General features: G+C 41.6%; 1 protein-coding gene across 1 annotated transcript in view; it reads left to right on the forward strand.

Moving 5' to 3' along the window:
* MEP1A (meprin A subunit alpha) overlaps window positions 1-27,824 on the forward strand; it is a 33,051-nt gene that overhangs the window by 2,279 nt on the left and 2,948 nt on the right. Inside the window, exons 5-12 of the mRNA XM_055406760.2 lie at window positions 1,819-1,894; window positions 4,998-5,115; window positions 10,909-11,084; window positions 18,423-18,644; window positions 19,421-19,570; window positions 23,466-23,681; window positions 25,667-26,140; window positions 27,573-27,746. Coding sequence (XP_055262735.2) covers window positions 1,819-1,894; window positions 4,998-5,115; window positions 10,909-11,084; window positions 18,423-18,644; window positions 19,421-19,570; window positions 23,466-23,681; window positions 25,667-26,140; window positions 27,573-27,746 — 1,606 coding nt within the window. The remainder of the gene's footprint in view (window positions 1-1,818; window positions 1,895-4,997; window positions 5,116-10,908; window positions 11,085-18,422; window positions 18,645-19,420; window positions 19,571-23,465; window positions 23,682-25,666; window positions 26,141-27,572; window positions 27,747-27,824) is intronic.

Genomic DNA, 27,824 nt, shown 5'->3' on the forward strand with positions numbered 1-27,824 from the left:
AAGAGGCTTTTGAGTTCCTCTTCACTTTCTGCCATAAGGGTGGTGTCATCTGCATATCTGAGGTTATTGATATTTCTCCCAGCAATCTTGATTCCAGCTTGTGCTTCTTCCAGCCCAGTAGTAAAGTCATGCTCAAAATTCTCCAAGCCAGGCTTCAGCAATATGTGAACCGTAAACTCCCAGATGTTCAAGCAAGTTTTAGAAAAGGCAGAGGCACCAGAGATCAAATTGCCAACATCCGCTGGATCATGGAGAAAGCAAGAGAGTTCCAGAAAAACATCTATTTCTGCTTCATTGACTATGCCAAAGCTTTTGACTGTGTGGATCACAATAAACTGTGGAAAATTCTGAAAGAGATGGGAATACCAGACCACCTGCCCTGCCTCTCGAGAAACCTGTATGCAGGTCAGGAAGCAACAGTCAGAACTGGACATGGAACAACAGACTGGTTCCAAATAGGAAAAGGAGTACGTCAAGGCTGTATATTGTCACCCTGCTTATTTAACGTATATGCAGAGTACATCATGAGGAACGCTGGGCTTGAAGAAGCACAAGCTTGAATCAAGATGAAAACATTAGCTACCAGAAAAAAAGAGTCTATAATTATTAAATTCCTTGTCCTCCCAATTTTCCTAAGAAGTGAAGAATGGGAGAGAAGGAAATCCACCACCATACTGAAAGTGACTATTTCAGTTTTGAGGAAATGTAGGTCTCTTTTGTTGTTCAACCACTGAGTCACGTCCGACTCTTTGCAAGCCCATGGACTGCAGCACGCCAGGCTTCCCTGTCCTTCACCATCTCCCAGAGCTTGCTCAAACTCATGTCCATTGAGTCGGTGATGCCATCCAACCATCCCATCCTCTGTCACCCCCTTCTCCTTTTGCCTTCAATCTTACCCTGCATCAGGGTCTTTTCCAATGAGTAGGCTCTTCATCAGATGACCAAAGTATTGGAGTTTCAGCTTCAGCATCAGTCCTTCCAATGACTATTCAGGGTTGGTTTCCTTTAGTATTGACTGGTTTGACCCACTTGCAGTCCAAGGGACTCTCGGAAATCTTCTCCACCACCATGGTTCAGTTCAGTTCAGTTCAGTTCAGTCGCTCAGTCGTGTCCGACTCTCCGCAACCCCATGAATCACAGCACGCCAGGCCTCCCTGTCCATCACCAACTCCCGGAGTTCACTCAGACTCATGTCCATCGAGTCGGTGATGCCATCCAGCCATCTCATTCTCCGTCATCCCCTTCTCCTCCCGCCCCCAACCTTTCCCAAAATCAGAGTCTTTTCCAGTGAGTCAACTCGCTGCATGAGGTGGCCAAAGTATTGGAGTTTCAGCTTTAGCATCAGTCCCTCCAATGAACACCCAGGATTGATCTCCTTTAGAATGGACTGGTTGGATCTCCTTGCAATATAAGGGACTCTCAAGAGTCTTCTCCAACACCACCATGGTTAGGAAGCATCAATCCTTTGGCGCTCAGTCTTCTTTATGGTCCAACTATCACATCCATACATGACTACTGGAAAAACCATAACTTTGACTGTATGGATCTTTGTCAGCAAGGTAATATCTCTGCTTTTTAATATGCTGTCGAGGTTAGTCATAGCTTTTCTTTCAAGGAGCAAGCATCCTTTATTTGTCTTAAAATTTTCTCTGGAAATTTCTATATTGTCTATAATGAACATTTATTGTTTTTATAATTGGAAGACAACTTGACTATTTGAATAGTGTGACAGATTCTTTGTGATGTGAAAGTTTACAGAAGGGGAAAGGAAGCCAAGGAGACCAGCCATCCAGTCAGCTTTGCCTTTTGTTTCTGCAGAATTCCAGAAATGGCCTGAGAGACCCGAGCACCAGGTGGAAGTTCCCCATTCCTTACATCCTGGCCGACAATCTGGGTAACATTAATTGTTCTTCATTAGAAACCTTGAGTTGAACTCTTTTCTCTCCCCTCTCTTCCTGGTCATCAGCTTCAAAGTTGAGTAACTGCCAACATCTAAGGGAGTTTCTAAGCTCTGAGGATTCTTTATCTCATGGAAACCCATGCTGCTTAACTAGTCTAAGATACAGAATGTCAAATAGTACTTTTTAAAATGCAGAACACACTAACCTGTCAATTAGACCAAGAGAGCAACACAAAGGACAAAAATGAAATACAATTTGACATCATAGCAATGAAAAGTGTGCATCTGAAATAAGAGTTTGTTTAAGTGACTCTAAATATGGTACCAGGGTACCAGTCTAAGCATATTGATTTCTTCCCTTTCTGTTGCAAAACAAACATGTCACACTTTTGAGAAATAGAAAGGGCTATATTTCATATGTTCATCATTCTCGTTCCTTGGTATTAAAATTTTCTATTCTTCTCTGTCTCAAGAAAAAGGACAATATAAGTTAGATTTTGCTCACAGTCTGAAATAATAGTTGGTGGAAATAAAATAAATATTAAAAGCCATGTGTGGACACTGGCTGACCTCAAGCAGCTGACAGCTCAACAGCCACGATGATGTGATGCCTTTCTGGGAGGCCCATCCTCTGTGGATGGGAAGACTCCAGAGCAGAGGGGAAGCTAGCACAGTGTTGCTCAGTCTTAATGAGCTGCTGGGCTGCTTGCTCCCACTCTCAGGAGATGTAGATTGTGTTTCAAGATTTTCCTTCACTTTTTTTTTTCATTATTTTTTATTTTTTTTAAGTTGAATTTTTTTTAATTTATTTATTTTAATTGGAGGCTAATTACTTTACATTATTGTATTGGTTTTGCCATACATTGACATGAATCTGCCCCGGGTGCACATGAGTTCCCCATCCTGAACCCCCCTCCCACCTTCCTCCCCATCTCATCCCTCTGGTTCATCCCAGTACACCAGCCCCGAGCATCCTGTATCATGCATCAAACCTGGTGTTGCTTCCAGCACCTTTTCTGGAGAAGACTTACATAGAAACAAATGCTATTGTTCTCAGTTATGTTCTTCATTGGAGTATAATTGCTTTACAATGTTGTGTTAATTTCTGCTGTATAGCAAAGTGAATCTGCCATATGAATACATATGTCTCCTCCCTTTTGAACTTCCCTTCCACCTTCCCTCCCAATTCCACCCCTCTAGGTCATCACAGAGCACCTAGCTGAGCTCCCTGTGCTATACAGTTGGTTCTCACTAGCTATCTATTTTACACAGTCTCCCAGTTTGTCCAACCCTTCCCTCCCCTCACTGAGTCCACATGTCCACTCTCTGCGTCTACATCTCTATTCCTGCCCTGCAAACAGATGAGACGTGATTTTTAAATCCACCACTCTCAGCGTTTCCACCATTTGGGTTGAAGATAACAAAAGCAACACAATCTTATAGACAGCATAACTTTAATTATAATCAAACTTTTTTTCTTATATTTTGTGGCAACCAAGCTGTCTGGGGTACATATCTTCAGTTTAAAGATGTTACTTGGTGAGAATACATAAAAGTTCATGAAAACCTTTGAACAGGTTTAATGCATGCTCTTGATGTTGTTGTGTGTGATGTTTCCACAATTTATTTACTGATTATTCCAATGACTTCCTTTAATGACCTTAATATGATTTTATGACATCTGAGTGTAGAGTTTCCGACTCAGGAGTTCCTTAAGTAAAGACCAGAAAAATGTGAGATAAGTACATGGTAAAGTGCCAAGAATGATAAACTCTTTGGGAGAATCCCAAAAACTCAAGTATGCAAGAATACAATTTAATTTTATAGAACTTGGCTTAATTTTGCTTTTGAACTGTGGTGTTGGAGAAGACTCTTGAGAGTCCCTTATACTGCAAGGAGATCCAACCAGTCCATTCTAGAGGAGATCAATCCTGGATGTTCATTGGAGGGACTGATGCTAAAGCTGAAACTGCAATACTTTGGCCACCTCATGCGACGAGTTGACTCACTGGAAAAGACTCTGATGCTGGGAAAGGTTGAGGGCGGGAGGAGAAGGGGACGACGGAGAATGAGATGGCTGGATGGCATCACCGACTCTGTGGACATGAGTTTGAGTGAACTCCGGGAGTTGGTGATGGACAGGGAGGCCTGGCGTGCTGTGATTCATGGGGTCGCGGAGAGTCGGACACGACTGAGCGACTGAACTGAACTGAACTGAACTGGCTTAATTTTTAACTTAGAGACCTACAACCAGTGAGTTGATGGGGTTAAAATCCACACACACACAAAGTGAGAAGCAATCTCCTTTCCTCCTGTGTATCTTTCTCCTCCACCTCATCCTTACCTTATGCAATACCAAGGTAGGCGCACGTGCAGGTTAAGCAAAGGCAGTGACCTTTGATCTTTGGTCATCAATCCACAAAGGTTACTAACAGGCATCTATTATTCTTGCTGACTCAGGTACATAGGTGTTTTTGCTGCTTTGGTTCCAAACTTGGGTTACAGAAATCTTTTCTAAGGCTGTCTGCAGAACTCCCTGTCTAGCTTTGTCATCTCATAGGCATCCTATAGGGAAGCTGCATAAATATTACACTTAACTTCTTATGCTTTCAGAACCCTCAAACCTCTCTCAGCTGTCTTTCTCCAGCAAGAAGGAGAGTCTCTTTAGATTGGGGGAAGGAACCCCACTCTCACTGATTCTCTCCAAGGTAATTTATCAAGTGACATCACTTCTGTCTTCTGCTCAGCCATATTGGTCTCCTGAGGCAATGCACTCAGAATTTTTGCTTAAATGAGGGAAAATGAAAGGGAGAAAGTGGGGATGTTATTTTATGATTTTGTTCAGCCACACATACCATAGTGCATTCTTATTTTGTAGATATATATATGTATATACATTATGTATTTAACATTTAGTTTGTTTATATACCCAAATAGTTTGTCAGTTTTCGTTTCCAAGGGCTACATTTGCTATCAAAAAAATTTATCATGGACTTCAGTGGATGTCATACAGCAGCATGAGTTTCTATGTTTCTAGGTTATATATATTATCCAAGATCTAGCTAAGGCTCATTGATAGTTTTATTGATTTCTACAGCACTGAATGCCAAAGGAGCCATTCTCTATGCCTTTGAAATGTTCCGCCTCAAGTCCTGTGTGGATTTCAAGCCCTATGAAGGCGAGAGCTCATACATCATCTTTCAGGAGTTTAGTGGGTGAGTATGAAATGTTACAGAGTGTGAAAGCCATCCTCTGATTTATAAAAAGTGACACATCCCTTTCAAAGACTTAACAAAGAAATTGGAAAGAAACTAAAAGCAAAATCAGATATTTCACTGTGAATTTTTTAAAGTGGCATCACATTTTTATTGTGCTCTATAAAGAATGCATTGTTTGGATACCTCTAGGAACCAGGGAGACCAATCTCAGTTCTTTTCTGGGTTGAGGTCATGTTTTAAATTACAGCCTTTTTTTTAAAAAAAAAATGAAGTTTATTAAAGCTGCATTCTCTTGATGGTATTGTTTTCGATTATTAGTACTCCGTTGGCTAGACTTTTCTGAAAAGTTCTATCCATGTAAGTGATATTATATATTTGTTTTTCTCTTTCTGATTTACTTCATTATGTATGAAAGTCTGTAGGTCCATCTACACCTCTGCAAATAGCACAAGTTCATTTTTTTTAATGGTTGAGTAATATTTCATTGTATATATGGACCTCAGGCATAGAGAACAAACATAGGGATACCAAGGAGGGGAAGAGGGGATGGGATGAATCAGAAGATTAGGATTGACATATATACACTATTGATACTATGTATAAAATACGTACTAACAAGAACCTACTGTATAGCTCAAGGAACTCTACTTAGTACTCTGCGGTGACCTAAATGGTAAGGAAATCCAAAAAAAAGAGGGGGTATATGTATACATATAGCAATGGCAAGCCACTCCAGTACTCTTGCCTAGAAAATCCCATGGATGGAGGAGCCTGGTGGGCTGCAGTCCATGGGGTCGCTGGGAGTCAGACGCGACTGAGGGACTTCACTTTCACTTTTCACTTTCACACATTGGAGAAGGAAATGGCAACCCACTCCAGTGTTCTTGCCTATCCCAGGGATGGGGGAGCCTGATGGGCTTCCGTCTATGGGGTCGCACAGAGTCAGACAAGACTGAAGTGACTTAGCAGCAGCATAGCCAATTCACTTTGCTGTACAGCAGAAACTAACAGAACATTGTAAAGCAACTACAGTCCAATAAAAACTAAAAACAAAAAGACCTACCTACCTGGAGGTTTCTCTTCATATTGCAGTTCACATCACGGCCTCTAGGTGTTGCCTGGATTTGGTTGTCTAGTTGTGAAGGTGGGGATTTTGTTTATCATGGATGACTGACAAAGGTAAAGAAGGGTTAGCATTCCTTTTAGCTTCTAAAGAAAAGAGTCTTAGACCTCACAAGGTGGGCACTTGGCAGGAGGGGCGGCGGGGTGATAACAAGTGAATAGCTCTAATATGCTATGGTGAATGCAGACGCAGGATCTCTAACACAGTGGGAATCGAAGGGTCAGGGAGAGCAGCATTGAGTGTCAGAGAGATGGAGGAGGGAGAAGACTAGAGGCAGAGGAGAAGGAAGAACAAATAGAGAGGGGAAGAGAGGTAAAATCCTGTATAACTCAGGAAGCTCAGCTCCATGCTCTGTGGTGACCGAGATGGGTGGAATGTGGGGAGGCTGAGCGGGAGATGCAAGGGGAAGGGGATGTATATACATATAGCTGATTTGTGGTGCTGTACAGCAGAAACTAACATTGTAAAGACATTATACTTCAATAAAAGATAAGCAAATAGTAAATTTTAAAGTTTTTTGAAAATAAAATTCTTTCATAGGAAAAATAACCCCATCAATCTAGGGACTCTTATTGCCTGTGATTTGGATGTCTCTTACATTTTAGTTAGAAAGAGATGAAAAGGGAGGAAGAAGCTCCAAGGAATGACTGGCCCAAAGCACCCCAAACACTTGGAGATCCTGATGCTCTGAAGCTGGAGGTTAACAGGGCTCTTCCAGAAAGATAAGGTCAAAATTTCAGAGTGGTAATAGAAAATTAGAGGTATCAAGAGAATGTTTCATGCAAAGATGGGCTTGATAAAGGAAAGAAATGGTATGGACCTAACAGAAGCAAAAGATATTAAGGAGAGATGGCAAGAATACACAGAAGAACTGTACAAAAAAAATCTTCCCAACCCAGATAATCACGATGGTGTGATCACTCACCTAGAGCCAGACATCCTGGAATGTGAAGTCAAGTGGGCCTTAGAAAGCATCACTAAGAACAAAGTTAGTGCAGGTGATGGAATTCGAGTTGAGCTATTTCAAATCCTGAAAGATGATGCTGTGAAAGTGCCGCACTCAATATGCCAGCAAATTTGGAAAACTCAGCAGTGGCCACAGGACTGGAAAAGCTCAGTTTTCATTCTAATCCCAAAGAAAGGCAATGTCAAAGAATGCTCAAACTACCGCACAATTGCACTCGTCTCACACGCTAGTAAAGTCATGCTCAAAATTCTCCAAGCCAGGCTTCAGCAAGACGTGAACCATGAACTTCCAGATGTTCAAGCTGGTTTTAGGAAAGGCAGAGAAACCAGAGATCAAATTACCAACATCCGCTGGATCATCAAAAAAGCAAGAGAGTTCCAGAAAAACATCTATTTCTGCTTCATTGACTATGCCAAAGCTTTTGACTGTGTGGATCACAATAAACTGTGGAAAATTCTGAAAGAGATGGGAATACCAGACCACCTGCCCTGCCTCTTGAGAAACCTGTATGCAGGTCAGGAAGCAACAGTCAGAACTGGACATGGAACAACAGACTGGTTCCGAATAGGAAAAGGAGTACGTCAAGGTTGTATATTGTCACCCTAGTTATTTAACTTATATGCAGAGTACATCATGAGAAATGCTGGGCTGGATGAAGCACAAGCTGGAATCAAGATTGCTGGGAGAAATGTCAGTAACCTCAGATATGCAAATGACACCACACTTATGGCAGAAAGTGAAGAAGAACTCAAAAGCCTCTTGATGAAAGTCAAAGAGGAGAGTGAAAAAGTTGGCTTAAAGCTCAACATTCAGAAAACCAAGATCGTGGCATCTGGTCCCATCACTTCATGGGAAATAGATGGGGAAACAGTGGAAACAGTGACAGACTTTATTTTGGGGGGCTCCAAAATCACTGTGGATGCTGATTGCAGCCATGAAATTAAAAGACGCTTACTCCTTGGACGAAAGTTATGACCAACCTAGACAGCATATTAAAAAGCAGAGATACTACTTTGCCAACAAAGGTCTGTCTAGTCAAGGCTATAGTTTTTCCCGTGGTCATGTATGGATGTGAGAGTTGGACTGTGAAGAAACCTGATCACTGAAAAATTGATGTTTTTGAACTGTGGTGCTGGAGAAGACTCTTGAGAGTCCCTTGGACTGCAAGGAGATCCAACCAGTCCATCCTAAAGGAGACCAGTCCTGGGTGTTCATTGGAAGGACTGATGCTGAGGCTGAAACTCCAATACTTGGCTACCTCATGCAAAGAGTTGCCTCACTGGAAAAGACCCTGATGCTGGGAGGGTTTGGGGGCAGGAGGAGAAGGGAACGACAGAGAATGAGATGGCTGGATGGCATCACCGACTGTATGGACATGAGTTTGAGTGAACTCCAGGAGTTGGTGATGGACAGGGAGGCCTGGCATGCTGCAATTCATGGGGTCACAAAAAGTCGGACATGACTGAGTGACTGAACTGAACTGAACTAAATGCTATGGTATTTTACAACTTATACCTTTCTTTGGGGGAGGGATGTTAAAAATGATAAATAATATATGCTTCCTCTGGATTGTGGATATTTTGCAGAGTAAATTCTGACTTGGTAATGAAATGCTACTGAGAGGCAAGGCGAATGTGGTGATATTTGCACAGCTCAATACATTTACTAAAGATCGTTGAATTGTACCCTTGTAATTGGTGAATTTTATGGTATGTAAGTTGCACCTTAATAAAGTTGTTAGAAAATAACTAAGATCCGTTTTTGAGTAGAATTCAAGTCTATTAGCATCTGAACATATATGATGTTAGCAATTTGGGGAAAGCAATAGCAGGTAATTTAATGTGATTATCACCAAGGAACTCACAGTTCATTGGTAGCATTTAAAATGACTGGTAATTCCAATATTCTGGGAGGTGGGTCTTGGAGGATCCTGCTGTGATTTATGTTGGAGAGTGTTTTGCCTATGTTCTCATCTAGGAGTTTTATAGAATCTGGTCTTACATTTAGCTCTCTAATCCATTTTAAGTTTATTTTGGTGTATGGTGTTAGGAAGTGTTCTAGCAATCGCACTCCTGGGCATACACACCGAGGAAACCAGAATTGAAAGAGACACATGTACTCCAGTGTTCATTGCAGCACTGTTGATAATAGCAAGGACATGGAAGCAACCTAGATGTCCATCTGCAGACAAATGAATAAGAAAGCTGTGGTACATATACACAATGGAGTATTTTTCAGCCATCAAAAAGAATGCATTTGAATCACTTCTAATGAGGTGGATGAAATTGGAGCCTATTATACAGAGTGAAGTAAGTCAGAAAGAAAAACATCAATGTAGTATACTAAAACATATATATGGAATTTAGAAAGATGGTAACCTTAACCCTTTATGCTGCTAAGTCACTTCAGTCGTGTCCGACTCTGTGTGACCCCCATAGATGGAAGCCCACCAGGCTCCCCCTTGCCTGGGATTCTCCAGGCAAGAACACTGGAGTGGGTTGCCATTTCCTTCTCCTGTAACCCTGTATATGAGACAGCAAAAGAGACATAGGTGTATAGAACAGTCTTTGGGACTCTGTGGGAGAGGGTGAAGGTGGGATGATTGGGGAGAACAGCATTGTAGCATGTATATTATCATAAGTGACCAGTCCAGGTTCGACGCATGATACAGGATGCTTGGGGCTGGTGCACGGGGATGACCTGGAGGGAGGATATGGGGAAGAGGGAGGTGGGAGGGGGGTTCAAGAAAGGGAACACATGTACACCCGGGGCGGATTCGTGTCAATGTATGGCAGAACCAACCAATATATTAATGTAAGGTAATTTGCCTCCAATAAAATAAATTTAAAAAAATACTTTTCAAAATAAAATAAAATAAAATGACTGGTAAATCTCTCACTCTGTTGAGCACTGGTCAGTATATAGAGCCTTGTTCTTCCACATAAAGGGGGCAAGGAGACAATTTGTGTACAGTTCCTGGTTTGCTAATAGAGATGGAAAGTCAGATTTATGAGCAAAAACTAAATAATTGGGAAAAATAGGGAAAGAGCCTGCGTGTGAGGAATTTAGAGTATCTGCCAGCAGTTCTTGAGTCCACTATTTTCTGGGGGAATTTATGGGTCCTTATTGCCTGGAGCCTTTTAGACATGTTAGGCAGCCTGCTGTGTGCTGTCATAATGCTGCAGGTTGGGAAAAATCCCAAGATATGAATTTGATGAACTTGCATTTTTAATAAGGGTCTTTTTCATAATCATAAAACATATACCTTCTCATTACAGGAAATTTGAAAAGTCATTAAAATATAAAGGAGAAAGTATAAATCAACCATAGCCACCACTCAGAGACATCTTTGTGGTATAAAAACAATGGCATTATATTTTGGAATGCCCCATGGGTTTGTGAAGGTGGAGAAAATAGCCAATTTTTCCTTCTTTTTACCTGATGCATTATTAGGTTTGATTTGCTTCTGAGCAGATACCACTTTTATAATGGTCTGTCATTGGTAAAGCCTACGTAATAATCCCTCCAGGAAATGTTGCTTTTTTAACCAGTCATGTAGGTTGAATCATTAGCTTCTGAAAAGGCTGATAATAACTTCTTCTTAAAATCAAACCTAACCTTCAACTTTGTATTCTGGAAACTTAGGAATTACAGCCACTTGAGAATTCTCTAGAAGAAATTTTCTATCTCCTTTCCAAAGGTGCTGGTCTGAGGTTGGCGACCGACACGTGGGACAGAACCTCTCCATTGGTCAGGGATGTGACTATAAGGGCATCGTTGAACATGAGATTTTGCACGCTCTGGGGTTTTACCATGAGCAGTCAAGGACGGACCGAGATGATTACGTGAATATCTGGTGGGATGAAATTCTTCCAGGTGTGTATGAACCCAAAGTGGTTGGGTGGGATTTGCTGTTACCTTTATCACTTGCTGGGATCAACCCTGGGATGAGCAGGCCAAACCTATGTGTGAACAGGAGCTTCAGTTCCTCCAGGAGGAACGCAGACTATGCCCTCTCCTCTGGGCTGAGTTAATCTGATCATAATTGATCCCAGATAAGGGTCTCAGGAAATGAGGAATGTTGTTCATCTCAATGTGGGGTTGAAAAGTTAATCAGATACTTTTGTTTTGCTTCAGTGTTTTTGTTGAAACTCTATCTAAAATTCTACTTCCTGTCTTAGTGTGTAAAATGGACTAGATCCTTGAGGATGTCAGGGTCTACTTTTTCTGGATGTGAAATTTCATGTAACTTTAGGAAAGTAGAAACTGTATAATAACCCTGAGACACTTGAGGATTTTTGTGTTCTACCAAATCAACGATAGATGTTTAAAAACAGAACAACAACTACATTAGTCAGAAAAAAAAAAAGCTCTTTTAGTTGAAATTATGCTCCCAATTTTGTTAACTGTAGCTAATAGTTTGGAGTTTTGATTAACCAAAACATATAAATCTTTTCTTTCTCCTTTCTAAGTGCTTCTTTTTCTTCCCCCAAGCCGATACTTTGTAAAGGATAACACAGTTTTATTTCGCGTATTATTAAGAAGTTATTCTAACAATTCTGATGTTCTTTAGTTTTGTTGGATTTCCTTCAACGCTACCTACTTTCTTTGTTTGAGACAACTAAGCTGAATGCTTTTGAGTACATGAAAATATTATTATCAAAGAGTTGCCCAATGGGTGGGGGAAAATTCCATGCTGTGTTTCTGAATACACCTAGTTTTTAAATAGGAATTAGTCCAGGAGGTGGAAAAGCATTATTTTTGGCAGTGATAGCTTAATGAAACCTTAATGGATTGCAAATGCCTTAGCGATGACCACACATAGTTTTCATGAAGCAAGTCTTGGCCTTGCAATTATCTGTTTCATTTAGATCTCAGTTTCACATATGAGTTCATGGATGGTAGTGCATCTCTAATAATTTTATGGACTTGGAAGAACTGGCCATACTTTAAAAATAAAATGTGAATCCCCAAAAGACTTCTGCCAGAACTAGCTCCTTGGGAGGAAGCCGCATCACTGGTTCTCACAGGAGGAGAGGGTACAGATGGCTAATTCTATCAAAAGCACCTATGGGGTTTATAGTACGTGTCCCTCTTGACACCTCCTATTTTGACATTTTATGAGTGTTGGGTGCTGGTGGGAGGAGGAGAAAGCACGTGGTTTGTGAAATCCTAATCCAGACTTCCCTGGCAGTCCAGGGGTTGGAACTTCACTTTCCAATGCAGGGAGTGAGGGTCTGACCCCTGGTTAGGGAGCTGAGATCCCACACGCCTGTGGCCAAAAAACTGAAACATGAAAAAGAAGCAATATTGTAACGACGTCAATAAAAACCAAAAAACCCTAATCCATTACCAGGTATGAAATAATAGATCAAAAACATATGCTTGTCTGCCAGGCCTAATTGTTTAATATCTGGGTTTGTGTAGAGGGGACAGAAAAGGACAGGTCAAAAGTCAAAGAACCAAATCTCTGACTATGAGGCTCAGGGCGTTATCAGACTTTGTGTTTGCTAGAGGCCTGAATTCCTTACTTTCTCCTCTGTATACTTAACTGCTGAAAATGACATGAGGAAGCAGAAAAATGTACACGTTTTTAAGTCTTGAAGAACATGATGCTCAGTGCTTTTAAGATGGTTTTAGGCTATATGAGGGCTTCCCCGGTGGCTCAGTGGTAAAGAATCCATCTACAATACCAGAGTCGTGGGTTTGATCCCTGGATGGGAAGACCCCCTGGAGGAAGGCATGGCAACCCACTCCAGTATTCTTGCCTGGAGAATCCCATGGACAGAGGAGCCTGGTAGGCTGCAGTCCATAGGGTTGCAAAGAGTCGGACACAGCTGAAGCGACTTAGCACGCATGCAGGCTATATAAAGGATCTTCCCTGGTGGCTCAGTGGTAAAGAAACTGCCTGCGATGCGGGAGGCACTGGCTTCATCCCGGGGTTGGGAAGATCCCCTCGAGTAGGAAATGGCAACCCACTCCAGCATTCTTGCCTGGAAAATCCAATGGATAGAAGCACCTGGTGAGCTACAGTCCGTGGGATCGCAAAGGTCAGATACGACTTAGCGAGTAAACAACAACAACAAAGGCTATAGGAAATCCCCTTTCTTGAGGGATTCTGCACATTTGCCAGGAGAATTTGCAGATGTGCTCAGCTCTGGGTTGAGCGTGGATGACTCACCACGTTTGCTCATCTCCGGTCTATCGTAAGGTACAATTCTTTATACATAAATTGCCTGCTGTCACTGGAGAAATTTTCTCAAATGAGACATTCAGTCCAATGAAGATCATAAGCAATGGCAGTATTATTACTCAAGGTGATTTATGACTTTTGCCACATCTTGTCTTTAGTTGACGGTAATCTCAGTATTTAGCCTAAGAAGAGACTTCCCTGGTGGCTCAGATGGTAAAGTGTCTGCCTACAATGTGGGAGACCAGGGTTCGATCCCTGGGTCAGGAAGATCCTCTGGAGAAGGAAATGGCAACCCACTCCAGTATTCTTGCCTGGAAAATCCCATGAATGGAGGAGCCTGGTAGGCTACAGTCTGTGGGGTCGCAAAGAGTTGGACACGACTGAGTGACTTCACCTTACCTTACCTTACCTTAGAGACTCTATTGGCAATACAATTCTCTCCCCAAATCCATCTGTTTCTGAAGTCAGAATTGTGTTTTCTGAATCTGTTTTTTTCCATTAAGGAGAACACTTCTGAGGTTTCTCAGGGATCTGCACACTACAGAACTACAGCCCATGAGCCATATTGATTTGCTTTTGTAAATAAAGCCTTATGGAAACAGTCACTCCCACTTGTTTATGTATTACCTATGGTTGGTTTTGAGCTATACAAGCAGAGTTGAGTAGTTGTAACAGAGCCCACACAGCTTGCAAAGCCAAAAGTATTTTCTACCTGACCTTTTACATAAAAGGCTTGCCCATGATCTCCGCTTTACAACGTCACTTCCTCTTGAAGTCCTCGGTTATGAGTTCCCTGAAAGCAGGACCGTGCCTATCCTAGTCACTGCCAGGGGCCACAACCCTCCTAGCACAGCTCCCAGTAAATAGTAGGCATGACAAAACTGTGTTGAATTAAATTTCAAAATGTATTAAAAGCATTTATTGGGTAAAGCATTCTGATAAGTCTCCTTGAATAATCAAGAATAAAGTCATCTATTCTAATCCAATGATTATATTGAAAGTTAAGGAAAACAGCCAGTTAATTGAAAGTGCCTTGCCTAATATGCCACTGAGAGTCACCAGCAGATCCCAGACCTTAGTCCTCACACCACTTTGATGCTTTTTATCATGTTACCCTCTTAATTGCCATCGAAGGACCATGTGCTCTAGAAGGAATGACTTTCTTCCTTCCCTATTCGGGTCATTTATTTATTGCAGTCAGTCCTACCTTTGATCCCTCTTGGGTTACTACTACTACTACTTAGTCAATTCAGTCGTGTCCAACTCTGTATGACCCCATAGACGGCAGCTCACCAGGCTCCTCCCCCGTCCCTGGGATTCTCCAGGCAAGAGTTGGGTTAAGTCCCCACAAAACCCTTGTGAATTGGAAGGATGAAACATCAGTATTCTCGTTTTATAGTTAAAACAAGTTTTTGATCAAAGGGGTTCACGGACTTTTCCAAAAGTATTTGGAGACCACCTGCCAGAGTTCTCCAATCTTGAGTGTACCTGCATTGATATCTTTGAAAGGTGATCACATTTTCTTCTAATTATTAAATACAGTTGGATGGGAAGCTAAAACGGGAGGAGATGAAGGTGGAAAGTTGTGATTGGGAGAGTTGAGAATTCTCATTCAGTTTTCTTGTCACTCCCTAAGAAGAAAATGAAAAATCTGTAAACTTCCCATTCCTACAGCTACAACAGTAAATTACTAATGGCTGCTGGATTAAAAGGATATCTGAGTGGTATCTTACTTTGGGAGTTTCACTTTACAGTACATATTCTCTTCCTTGGCCTAATCTCATCAAAAATGTTTTCCTTTTCTATTTTGAAAGGAAAGTCTGTCTGTTTTCTTCCTATTTTATTTTTTCATCATGGGGAATTTTATGGAAAAGAAGAATGTGAGCCTTGATTTACAGGATGCGATGTTCTTGTTAGCTGCTAACCTTTCCCTTTGCCCCTCAGGTTTCCTTTTCCTAACTTGTTGGAGAGCTTTCAGGTATAACTAACTCTTGGTGGATGAGGTACTAGGATGTTAGTGAGATAAATCAATCCTGAATATTTTTCTGAATTCAAAAATTCCTCTTTTTCTGCCATAAGGAATATCTGCTTCCACTTTAATAGCTTATCTTCTCTTTCTTAAAGTCTTATGCATACACATACATATTTATTTATATGTATAAAAATGAACCTTTGATTTAAATATACATTTAACAACATGCATTTTATATTATATACTATTATACATGTGTATCAGTCAATTCAGTCAGTCAGTCGTGTCCAAGTCTTTTCGACCCCATGGACCGCAGCAAGCCAGGCCTCTCTGTCCATCACCAACTCCTGAAGTTTACTCAGACTCATGTCCATTGAGTTGGTGATGCCATCCAACCATCTCATCCTCTGTCTTCCCCTTCTCCTCCTGCCTTCAATCTTTCCCAGAATCAGGGTCTTTTCAAATGAGTCAGTTCTTTGCATCAGGTGGCCAAAGTATTGGAGTTTCAGCTTCAACATCAGCCCTTCCAATGAACACTCAGGACTGATCTCCTTTAGGATGGACTGGTTGGATCTCCTTTCAGTCCAGGGGACTTTCAAGAGTCTTCTCCAACACCATAGTTTAAAAGCATCAATTCTATGTGTATATTTGTTATTAATATAACATGTGCTTTAATATCGGAGAAGGCACTGGCGACCCACTCCAGTACTCTTGCCTGGAAAATCCCATGGGCGGAGGAGCCTGGTGGGCTACAGTCCATGGAGTCACTAAGAGTTGGATATGACTGAGCGACTTCACTTTCAGTTTTCACTTTCATTCATTGGAGAAGGAAATGGCAACCCACTCCAGTGTTCTTGCCTGGAGAATCCCAAGGACGGGGGAGCCTGGTGGGCTGTTGTCTCTGGGGTCGCACAGAGTCGGACACGACTGACGCAACTTAGCAGTAGCAGCAGTACTTTAATGTTCATCATAATAATTTTATATACTATTATATAGCATACTAATACATTATAATGTTGTGATCCACACAGTCAAAGGCTTTGGCATAGTCAATGAAGCAGAAATAGATGTTTTTCTGGAACTCTCTTGCTTTCTCCATGATCCAGCGGATGTTGGCAATTTGATCTCTGGTGCCTCTGCCTTTTCTAAAACCTGCTTGAACATCTGGAAGTTCATGGTTCACATACTGCTGAAGCCTGGCTTGGAGAATTTTGAGCATCACTTTAGTAGCGTGTGAGATGAGTGCAATTGTGCGGTAGTTTGAACATTCTTTGGCATTGCCTTTCTTTGGGATTGGAATGAAGACTGACCTTTTCCAGTCCTGTGGCCACTGCTGAGTTTTCCAAATTTGCTGACATATTGAGTGCAGCACTTTCACAGCATCATCTTTCAGGATTTGAAATAGCTCAACTGGAATTCCATCACCTCCACTAGCTTTGTTCGTAGTGATGCTTTCTAAGGCCCACTTGACTTCACATTCCAGGATGTCTGGCTCTAGGTGAGTGATCACACCATCGTGATTATCTTGGTTGTGAAGATTTTTTTTGTACAGTTCTGTGTATTCTTGCCACCTTTTCTTAATATCTTCTGCTTCTGTTAGATGGGAATACCAGACCACCTGACCTGCCTCTTGAGAAACCTTTATGCAGGTCAGGAAGCAACAGTTAGAACTGGACATGGAACAACAGACTGGTTCCAAATAGGAAAAGGAGTACGTCAAGGTTGTATATTGTCACCCTGCTTATTTAACTTATATGCAGAGTACATCATGAGGAACGCTGGGCTGGAAGAAGCACAAGCTGGAATCAAGATTACCAGGAGAAATATCAATAACCTCAGATATGCAGATGACACCACCCTTATGGCAGAAAGTGAAGAGGAACTCAAAAGCCTCTTGATGAAAGTGAAAGAGGAGAATGAAAAGGTTGGCTTGAAGGTCAACATTCAGAAAACAAAGATCATGGCATCTGGTCCCATCACTTCGTGGGAAATAGATGGGGAAACAGTGTCAGACTTTATTTTTTTGGGCTCCAAAATCACTGCAGATGCTGATTGCAGCCATGAAATTAAAAGACACTTACTCCTTGGAAGGAAAGTTATGACCAACCTAGACAGCATATTAAAAAGCAGAGACATTACTTTGCCAACAAAGGTCTGTCTAGTCAAGGCTATGGTTTTTCCCGTGGTCATGTATGGATGTGAGAGTTGGACTGTGAAGAAAGCTGATCACAGAAGAATTGATGCTTTTGAACTGTGGTGCTGGAGAAGACTCTTGAGAGTCCCTTATACTGCAAGGAGATCCAACCAGTCCATTCTAAAGGAGATCAATCCTGGGTGTTCATTGGAAAGACTGATGCTAAAGCTGAAACTGCAATACTTTGGCCACCTCATGCGACAAGTTGACTCACTGGAAAAGACTCTGATGCTGGGAAAGGTTGGGGGCAGGAGGAGAAGGGGACGACGGAGAATGAGATGGCTGGATGGCATCACCGACTCGATGGACATGAGTTTGAGTGTACTCTGGGAGTTGGTGATGGACAGGGAGGCCTGGCGTGCTGTGATTCATGGGGTCGCAAAGAGTTGGACACGACTGAGCGATTGAACTGAACTGAATACATTATAATAGGGCTTCCCTGGTGGTTCACTGGTAAAGAATCCATCTGCCAATGTAGGAGATGCAGGTTTGATCCCTGGGTCGGGAAGATCCCCTGGAGAAGGAAATGGCTACCCACCTCAGTAGTCTTGCCTGGAAATCCCATGGACAGAGGAGCCTGGTGGGCTACAGTCCACAGGGTTGCAAAGAGTCAGAAATGACTTAGCAGCTAAACAACAACAGTACATTGCAATATTATTAGTACATATTAATAAATACATAATAATTATGTGTATTATATAATTATAAAATATGTTAAATGTGTATATATACTTAAATCAAAGAAATTTTATTCTGCCCCTCCCCTTTTTGGTCTCTGCTTGAGTATCTGGTCAAAGAGGGTAGGACAGGGAAATGACATGACTACTCAGGACATGTGGACTCCTTTCCTGACAGGTTACCAGCACAACTTTAACACCTATGATGACAACTTCATCACAGACCTCAACACACCCTATGATTACGAGTCTCTGATGCACTACCGGCCTCTCTCATTTAACAAGAACGACAGTGTCCCTACCATCACGACCAAGATCCCTGAGTTTAACTCCATCATTGGGCAACGTATGGATTTCAGTGCTATTGATCTGGAGAGGCTGAATCGAATGTACAATTGCAGTGAGTACCTCTGAGTCTGAGGATTGGGTATCCCCATTGACTTTATAGGTTTCTTGTACATTTTCCTTTGTGTTAATTTTGCTGATTCCCTGTCCATTTCATTAAGGGAAATGGACAGACTACATACACTTAGTTTCTCTCTCCTTAGAAAAAAATACAACACCTACCTCACAGAATGGTTACGAAAATCAATTATGTAGTTGCATTTTATGAAATGAGAATATTGGACCAATGAAAGGAGCTGGAATTGTCCTACTTTTTTGGCTTCCTTCTGAAGGATGAATCATCATGTAAAGCTCAAGATAGTTACAGGCTTGAAAGCATTTTGCATCTTGCAAAATTCTTTGTTGGGTTTAGTGGCTCCTAGAGTCATCTAATCCTCGGAGATGGGTTGCTGTCTAAAATGGCTTCACTAGTCTTCTGAGACACATTCTTTAATCCTGTTCAATATGTACATAGAGAAGATCTACTAAGGGCAAAGCCCAGCAGAGTCGGTACCTCTTTCTTAATTGAAAGGAGTTAATGGTTGGCATTTACAGCAAAGCATGATGGTAAGTCTTTTTATCATTTGACTCTGTGAGGTGTGTAGGGCCACATCTATGTTCACAGGTTCCATGATCTAATGGGTGACAGTAGGATTTGTATTTGAGAAAACTCAAGACAACAAAAGTTTCATGATCCTGCTAAACAGTGAGGTATTAGTAGTCTAAGATTTTAGGCATTTGAAATGACATGCCTTAAGTTTTTTAACCAGGTGACAAAAATATCATTTGCAGCCACAACTCATACCTTTTTGGACCACTGTGATTTTGAGAAGGCAAACATCTGTGGGATGATTCAGGGTACCAGAGATGATACTGACTGGGTCCATGAGGACAATACTCAGCCTGGACAAGTGGATCACACCTTGGCGGGACAATGCACAGGTCAGTAAAGGCAGTGAGGAACTACCCTGAGCTGGTTCACCAGATTCAAGGGGTAATGGCAGCTTCAGGTTTTGCTTCAGTAGGAATGTTTGTTATCAAACCTGAGACTCTAAATGAGGACAACAAACATATCTCGTATCTTTATTATTAACTCAATAAAAAGCATCCAGGTTTTGGACATGAAAAAGAAAGATAAATTTAAGCAATAACAAAACTGATACAGACAGATGGTTGATAAGATACAACTTTGTACTTATAGATTGCTATTTTATATATAGTAGTGTGTAGTGCAGGGTACTATACTCATTATTTTGTAATAACTTATAAGGAAGAGTTGTAGTATATATATAATATATATATATACATAAAACTGAATCACTAAATTCAGTTTATATATATAAAACTGAATCATTGTGCTGCATACCTAAAACTATCATGACATTGTAAATCAACTATACTTCAATAAAATTTTTTTAATTAAAAAAAAGGATGAAAGTTTGTAAATTAGGGTAATGTCTCTAGAGCAGTGCCCTCCAACAAAACTACAGTGTGAACCACATATGTAATGTAAAATTTTCTAACAGTCACATAAAAAAAGAAACAAAGGCGTCTCTTCAATAATACATTTTATTTAATCCAATATATCAAAAATCTTAGCATTTCAATGTGTAATCAATATAGAAGCTCTTAATGAGGTACTTCACCCTTTTTCATACTGAGTATTTGAAATCTGGTATTGTTTTATCCTTAAAGCACATTTCACTTTGGACTGACCACAGTTCAAATGATCGATCAGCTTGCATGTTTGGTAGCCACCATAATGAATAGCATAACTTCAGATAGTTCCTACACATGATTTGTGCAGTGGAAAGAAAGCCATAAAGTCAGGGGAGACCTGGGTTTAAAATCTGGCTCCATCTGGCTAATTGTGACCACAAGAAGTTGTTTTTGTTGCTGCTGTTAAATCTCTTGGCTTTTGTAACCCATCAAGCTTGGAGAAGGAAGTGGCAACCCACTCCAGTATTCTTGCCTGGAGAATCCCATGGACAGAGGAGCCTGGCGGCCTACAGTCCATGGGTCACAAAGAGTCAGACATGACTGAGCGACTAAATAATAATCACTAGCCATCAAGCTATTGATACTTCATCGTGAGCATGGAAGGAAATAAAGCATACAGAGCCTTAAAAGGCAGACCAGCCGCTTCACTCCTTATTACTTTTTCCTCCCATCCTTCCCTTTTCTCTGGAGGTTCTGTTTATTTTTAAATTTCTATCTTAAGACCCTTTTATTATGTGCTTGGTATTGAAATCATGTCAACCCTATTTGCAAGCAGGTGGGGTAATAGATTATAAACACCTTTTAAAGACTGGGTTGTTATCAAGTCCCTTAGTCCACACCCGTGTGACTGTTGGTTAGAGTTCCTTCACAGAAGGGACCTAGCTTATCACCAAGATACCAGGCCACCAGGGAGATTGTCAGAGGTTGTAAACCATGGCTCTTCTTCCTCCCACCTTGACAGAGGGTGAAAGTCTCTCTCACATATCAGATTATTAAAAGTATAATCTCCAGTGTCCAAAGGGTGGTTTATACCTGAGGTTCTCATCGTAGCCTGTAATCTAATCTCTCCTATAGGCTTGCTGCTAGGTTAACGTGCAAGTTCCAGCTAAACAGAAACATGATCTCTGTGTGAGAAGAATCTGCTGACTGACTATTCTCGCACTTTAATAGGAAAGGGATGGACCACGACCCAGAAGAAGGATCTTGAAAAGCTTTATCAGGTTAACTTGACCAGCCACTATGCTTCTTCCACAGGAGGCACTTAATGGGACCAGGTTTCCTCTGCTAGAGAGCACTGCATTATTTGGGTAGATGTATAGACTCAAAGAGCTTGAAGGATAGAAGCCACTTCCCACTTGAACCCCAGAGAGATGAGTGCACACCCAGTCAGTGGCAGCATCAGGGCAAGAATTCAGGTCTCCTGACTCCCCGATCTGAGTTATTGAATTTGCACTTCACACTTCTGACTATATCTGGTGGAATTCCTGATCAAGGACCACCTGGAGACCTTCTTAGACCTGTGAGCTCTGGTTTACCTTAACCCAAGCCCTCGGCAATTCACAACATGTAAGTCTCAGGCTTGTAAGATCAAGTATTGAGAAGAACATACAGGAAAATATAATTTTCCCTGATGAAATAGTAAAGCCATTATGGTATTTTTCAGCTTTGTGGGAAGCTCATTTAAACATCATTGCTTGCAGTCAATGAGGAAGGCATGTGCCCCATGTATGAGGCAGGATGAAGCAGGGATTTGCAGTGTCACAGAACGTAGAACTGCACCAGATGTTCACTTCCTTTTTACTCAGTGAAATGTTTTGAGTGGAGCATCTGGTAGGTTGAGTATTCAGTTCAGTTTGGTTCAGTTCAGTCGCTCAGTCGTGTCTGACTCTTTGTGACCCCATGGACTGCAGCACGCCAGGCTTCCCTGTCCATCACCAATTCCTGGAGCTCACTCAAACTCATGTCCATTGAGTCGCTGATGCCATCCAATCATCTCATTCTCTGTTGTTTCCTTCTCCTGCCCTCAATCTTTCCCAGCATCAGGGTCTTTTCCAGTGAGTCAGTTCTTTGCATCAGATGGCCAAAGTATTGGAGTTTCAGCTTCAGCATCAGTCCTTCCAATGAATATTCAGGACTGATTTCCTTTAGGATGGATGGATTGGATCTCCTTGCAGTCCAAGGGACTCTTAAGAGTCTTCTCCAGCACCACAGTTCAAAAGCATCGATTCTTTGTCAGTCAGCTTTCTTTATAGTCCAACTCTCACATCCATACATGACTACTGGAGTAAGTTTAAATGACTTCTTTATATGTGAGAATTGTTCATTGCCCTTGACTTTGAAGAAGTGAGCTGTTTTCCAAGTGATGTATATGTTTAGCCACTTGCTTGTTTGAAGGGAGAGAATTTTGAGATACCTGAGTTGGGTGAACCCAACCTCTGGCACAAATATAGAGCCTTTACCTCCTATTTTAAGTGTCCTTCCAAGGCTTTCTTTCCATTCAGGAGAAACCTTTAATTGGTCCCTAACATGCCTTGACGGAGAAGGCAATGGCAAGCCACTCCAGTACTCTTGCCTGGAAAATTCCATGGACGGAGGAGCCTGGTAGGCTGTAGTCCATGGGGTCGCTACAAATCAGACATGACTGAGCGACTTCACTTTCACTTTTCACTTTCACACATTGGAGAAGGAAATGACAACCCACTCCAGTGTTTTAGAATCCCAGGGATGGGGGAGCCTGGTGGGCTGCCGTCTATGGGGTCACACAGAGTCGGACATGACTGAAGTGACTTAGCAGCAGCAGCAGCAACATGCCTGGAATGTCTTTTCTTTGGACATAGGAAAGGTAATTCTTTACTACTGATCTACACCCAGTTGTTAGGCTAGAAAAGGTTGAAACTGAATCTTTATCATTGTGAATATGTAAAATCCAACCCTTAAAACTTTGAATCCCACAGTTTTGGACATAACTAGGAGGTTAGCTCTTTTCCTTGGAATGAATCTTTAACAACCAAGTTAATGAAGAAGATGGAATTCATCCCATAGACACTAAGTTCCATCAAATCTTGCTTAAACTCCGTATTTCCTTAAGTCAAAGGTGTACATTTCCCAACTTTGGGAACAGAGGTAATCAAAAAGAGACAGTGGAGTGTGCTTCCACCAGCAATTCTGTCTGTGGAGACAGAGTATTCACTAGCAAACAACCTTTCAATTTTCCTGAAGAGTTCTAGCCTTTGTTGCCCGGATAATGGCCGGTGCTCACTGCTGTCACCTTGCCTGGGCTGAGGGATGCCTGGGGTGTGGATGGGCAGAGATGGACTTCGGGGTCCTCTCTCCATAGGCGCCGGCTACTTCATGTACTTGAACACCAGCTTCGGGGCAGCAGAGGAGGCGGCCATGTTGGAGTCTCGGATTCTTTACCCAAAGAGGAAGCAGCAATGCCTGCAGTTTTTCTATAAAATGACAGGCAGCCCTTCAGATAGACTGGTCGTCTGGATCAGGAGGGATGACAGTACTGGCAACGTGCGCAAGCTGGTCAAGGTGAAGACCTTTCAAGGTACTTGGAGACATCCTGCGGGGACTGATTGGGCCTCACACCCAGGACTGTGCTCTTTCCCCTCCTTCCCCTCCTCCGCCCTTTTCACCCTCCTGCCTGTCTCCATTCCTCCACATCCTCCCGATCTTCCTCTCCTTTGTCTCCGCCTCCTTTTCCTTGGCCTCCCTTCTTCATCTTCCAAATGCATAGTGCCTGGCACGCTTTAACCACTCAATGGATGCTTTAACCATTCAAAAGCTGCAGTTTCAGGTGAGGCTGAAATATACTATTGTGGGCCAATTGGGGAAAGAAGATAGGAAACAATCGGAATATAAAGATCCAGTTTTCTCTGGAACTTTGGAGAAAGCTGGGACAGAGAAAACTGGTGATTCAAGGGTGGAGACTGGAAGGTTAAAGGAAGCAGCAATTGATGCTGAGGGAAAGAACATGGTTAGATAGTGGTCCACTTGTTTCTGCATTGTTTAAGCAAAGTGAAGGATACCATTATTTAATGCACTGAAGTACCTTGAAACCTACTTGTGGATTTGGTGGGAAGTAAGCCATTCATTTGAAAAGACCCTGATGCTGGGAAAGATTGAAGGTGGGAGGAGAAAGGGATGACAGAGGATGAGATGGTTGGATGGCATCACTGACTCAATGGACATGAGTTTGAGTAAACTTCAGGAGTTGGTGATGGACAAGGAGGCCTGGTGTGCTGCAGTCCATGGGGTTGCAAAGAGTTGAACATGACTGAGAGGCTGAACTGGAGCCATTTGTATACATTAACTTCATTAAAAATCATTTATATATTCCTAAGTGATATTTTGTGTATTTCTATGAGAAGATCATGAAAATCATATTAATAAAATGCCAAGGTAGTTAGGGGGATGTGAGAGCAATCTGGCTGAAAATCAAGATCCAGGGTTATAAAAGCTAAGTACTTACATTCTTTTTATTGTGGTGGTGGTTCGTTCATAAACAGAGAGGGGAAAATGTGTTTTTCTATTTTTTCATTCAGCAAAGAATTTCTCAATTAAAATGAGGAGTCCAGATAAAGGAAGCATTCTCTGTACTTCCAGAAGAAGTGGCTGCTCTTTTTTTAAAAAAAATTTTTTTTGTGCCATGGGATTTATGGGATCTTAGTTCTCTGACAAGAATCAAACTCATGCCTCCTTTATTAGAAGAGTGGAATCTTAACTGTTGGACTGCCAGGGAAGTCCCAAAAGCCAGTCAATGTTGGTTTTATTTATATATTTTTTAATATTTTGGCCATGCCTCCGAGTATGTGGGATCTTAGTTCCCCGACCAGGGATTGAACCCATGCCCTCTGTAGTGGAAGCATGGAGTTTTAACCATTGGACCACCAGAAAAGTCCCCATAAGCTGATGCTCTTGAAGGGTGGAGGCTTCCTTTCTAAAAGACTACTCAGAAGAACAGGGTCCCAAATCGTCTCTACTCAGGCCACTCTGTGAGTAGAAAAAGGAACAAATAATGGTTTTGAGGAGTTCACTCTTCTGGCTAAAATTTACAGAGCATCTTTATTAAATGGAGGGCTGACAGCTAGGTGCCCTTTAAGAGGTGAGAATTTGCTGTGTTACCAAGGATTGTAAATATGGACATATGAAATTGCCATCTTTTGACTTTTGGCTTATCAAATATCTGTTTGGAACATGCAGTGCTAATATTAAGGGATGTGGTGTGTTTGTACCAGGGGAAAACCCAGAACCTGCAGAATGAAATAACAATAGAAAACAAATTCATGATTAAGATTTTTATGATGAATCAGAATGGGTCTTTTTTTTTTTTTTCTTGTTCAGCTGTTTTCCCATATCAGATACGTGACTTTGGAAATGTTCCTTAACAAGTTTATAGCAGATCTCTCCTGTGTTCATTTGTGAAGATTACATGAGATAATTCATGTAAAGCGCTTGCCACAGTACCAGGCTCAAAAGACTGCTCTAAAAATGTTGGCCACAGTTGTCACCAGTTTTATTCTCTATCCTCAGGAGATTTTGACCACAATTGGAAAATTGCCCATGTGACACTCAGAGAGGAAAAGAAGTTTCGCTACCTTTTCCAGGGCACAAAAGGTGACCCCCAGAACTCGAGTGGGGGGCTTTACCTGGATGACATCACTCTGACAGAAACCCCATGCCCCACAGGGGTTTGGACAGTCCGGAATTTCTCCCAGGTCCTGCAGAACACGGTGAAAGGGGACAAACTCCACAGCCCTCGATTCTATAATTCAGAGGGCTACGGTTTGGGGTTGACCTTGTACCCTCAGGGCAGAACGAGCTCCGGGAGCCCTGGGTACTTGGGACTCAGCTTTCACCTGTGCAGTGGAGAGAATGATGCTGTCCTCGAGTGGCCAGTCGAGAACAGACAGGTGATCATGACAATACTCGACCAAGAAGCCGATGTCAGGAAGAGAATGTCCTCCAGCATGGTGTTCACTACCTCCAAGTCCCAGACATCTACAGGTAGGTGGTTGGAAGAACTGCCCCTCCACCTGGAAGGGCCAACAGATACGGTTCCCATCTGTGTAGGAGAAATTAACTTTCTTCTCACACTTCCTCCTTGGGCACATATTGGTATATCCACTGCTGCCATTGCTGCCAAGACTACCATGCCTAAAATAGACAGCTAGTGGGAAGCTGCTGTATAGCACAGGGAGCTCAGTCAGGAGCTCTGTGATGGCCTGGAGGGGTGGGTTTGGGGATTGGGAGAGAGGGGATATACTTATACTTATGGCTGATTCATGTTGTACAGTGGAAACCAACACAACATTGTAAAGCAATTATCCTCCAATTTAAAATAAATTTTAAAAATATCATCATGTTGGAGCGTTAAGTTAGATTTTTCTTTTTTCTTTAATTAATGCATAGTTTATTTACAATGTTGTGTTAGTTTCCGGTGTACAGCAGAGTGATTCACTCATACATATATATTCTTTTTCTTATTCTTTTCTCTGATGGTTTATTACAGGCTGTTGAATTTAGTTCCATGTGCCATCCGGTAGGGCTTTGTTGTTTACCTATTTTATATACAGTAGTTTGTAGCTGCTAATCCCAAACTCCCAATTTATCCCCCCTACTCCCTTTCCCCTTTAGTAACGAGTTTGTTTTTCTATGTAAATTAAAATTTTCAACGTCATCTTCTCTTCCGTTCATAAATTCATCCATCGAGCATTTCGTGAGGGCTTGCAGTGTGCCAAATTCTGTGCCAGTTCCTTAGAATACAAGCAAATCAGGCAGATCCTGCTTCACTGAGCTCAGTCCGAGAAGACAGATCCTGCTGGTCGTTTATTAAATACTCAGAATTTGTGAGGCTCTGTGCTGAACTGATGCAGTGACTTCTAAAATTTTACTGATTGTCAGTATGTCTGTGAAGCAAACTTTCATAATAAAGAATCAGGCGAGTTTTTTTTTTTTTTTCAAAAGAAGAGACATAAGCCTTAAAAGGAAAACATTATAGCTATCTCTTCCCCTTCAGTGAGGAAGTCACTCAGTAGTGGACCATGATCCTTCAGAGCAGTGGTTCTCTGCTCCTCCCTCTCTCAATTCTCAGTTTTAATTCTCCTGGAAAAAGTAAATAACCTGATTTTTTCCAAAACATTTTTTTCTGATTAACAAAGCCCTTATGGATAAACAAGTTTCTATTGTATAGTACAGAGAACTATATTCAGTATCCTATGATAAACCACAATAGAAAAAAATGTTTAAAAAATGTGTATATATATATATATATATGTATAACTGAATCACTTTGCTGTACAGTAGGAATTAACACACCATTGTAAGTCAATTATACTTTAATTTAAAAAAATCCAACAAAACTCTATACTCATCAAAAACAAATGGAAAGTGGAAGATAAAGCGATGATGTGATTTTCTGTTATCTGTAACTTTGCAGCTATAAATGGCTCCGTCATCTGGGACAGGCCCTCGGTCGTGGGATCCTATGACAACAGTTGTGAATGTTTCAGAAGCATTGACTGGGGTTGGAGTTCTGTTATCTCCCATCAAATGCTGAAAAGGAAAAGCTTCCTTAAAAATGATGACCTTATCATTTTTGTGGACTTTGAAGGTATTTTGCTGGCTTTCCTGAATATATAATCCTATGTTCTGGGTGTTCTACTAATTTTACATGGACTTCTAAGCATCT

Source organism: Moschus berezovskii, chromosome 23 (assembly GCF_049115385.1).
Source record: "Moschus berezovskii isolate FMDL1 chromosome 23, NW_MosBer_1.0, whole genome shotgun sequence".
Lineage (NCBI taxonomy): Eukaryota > Metazoa > Chordata > Mammalia > Artiodactyla > Moschidae > Moschus > Moschus berezovskii.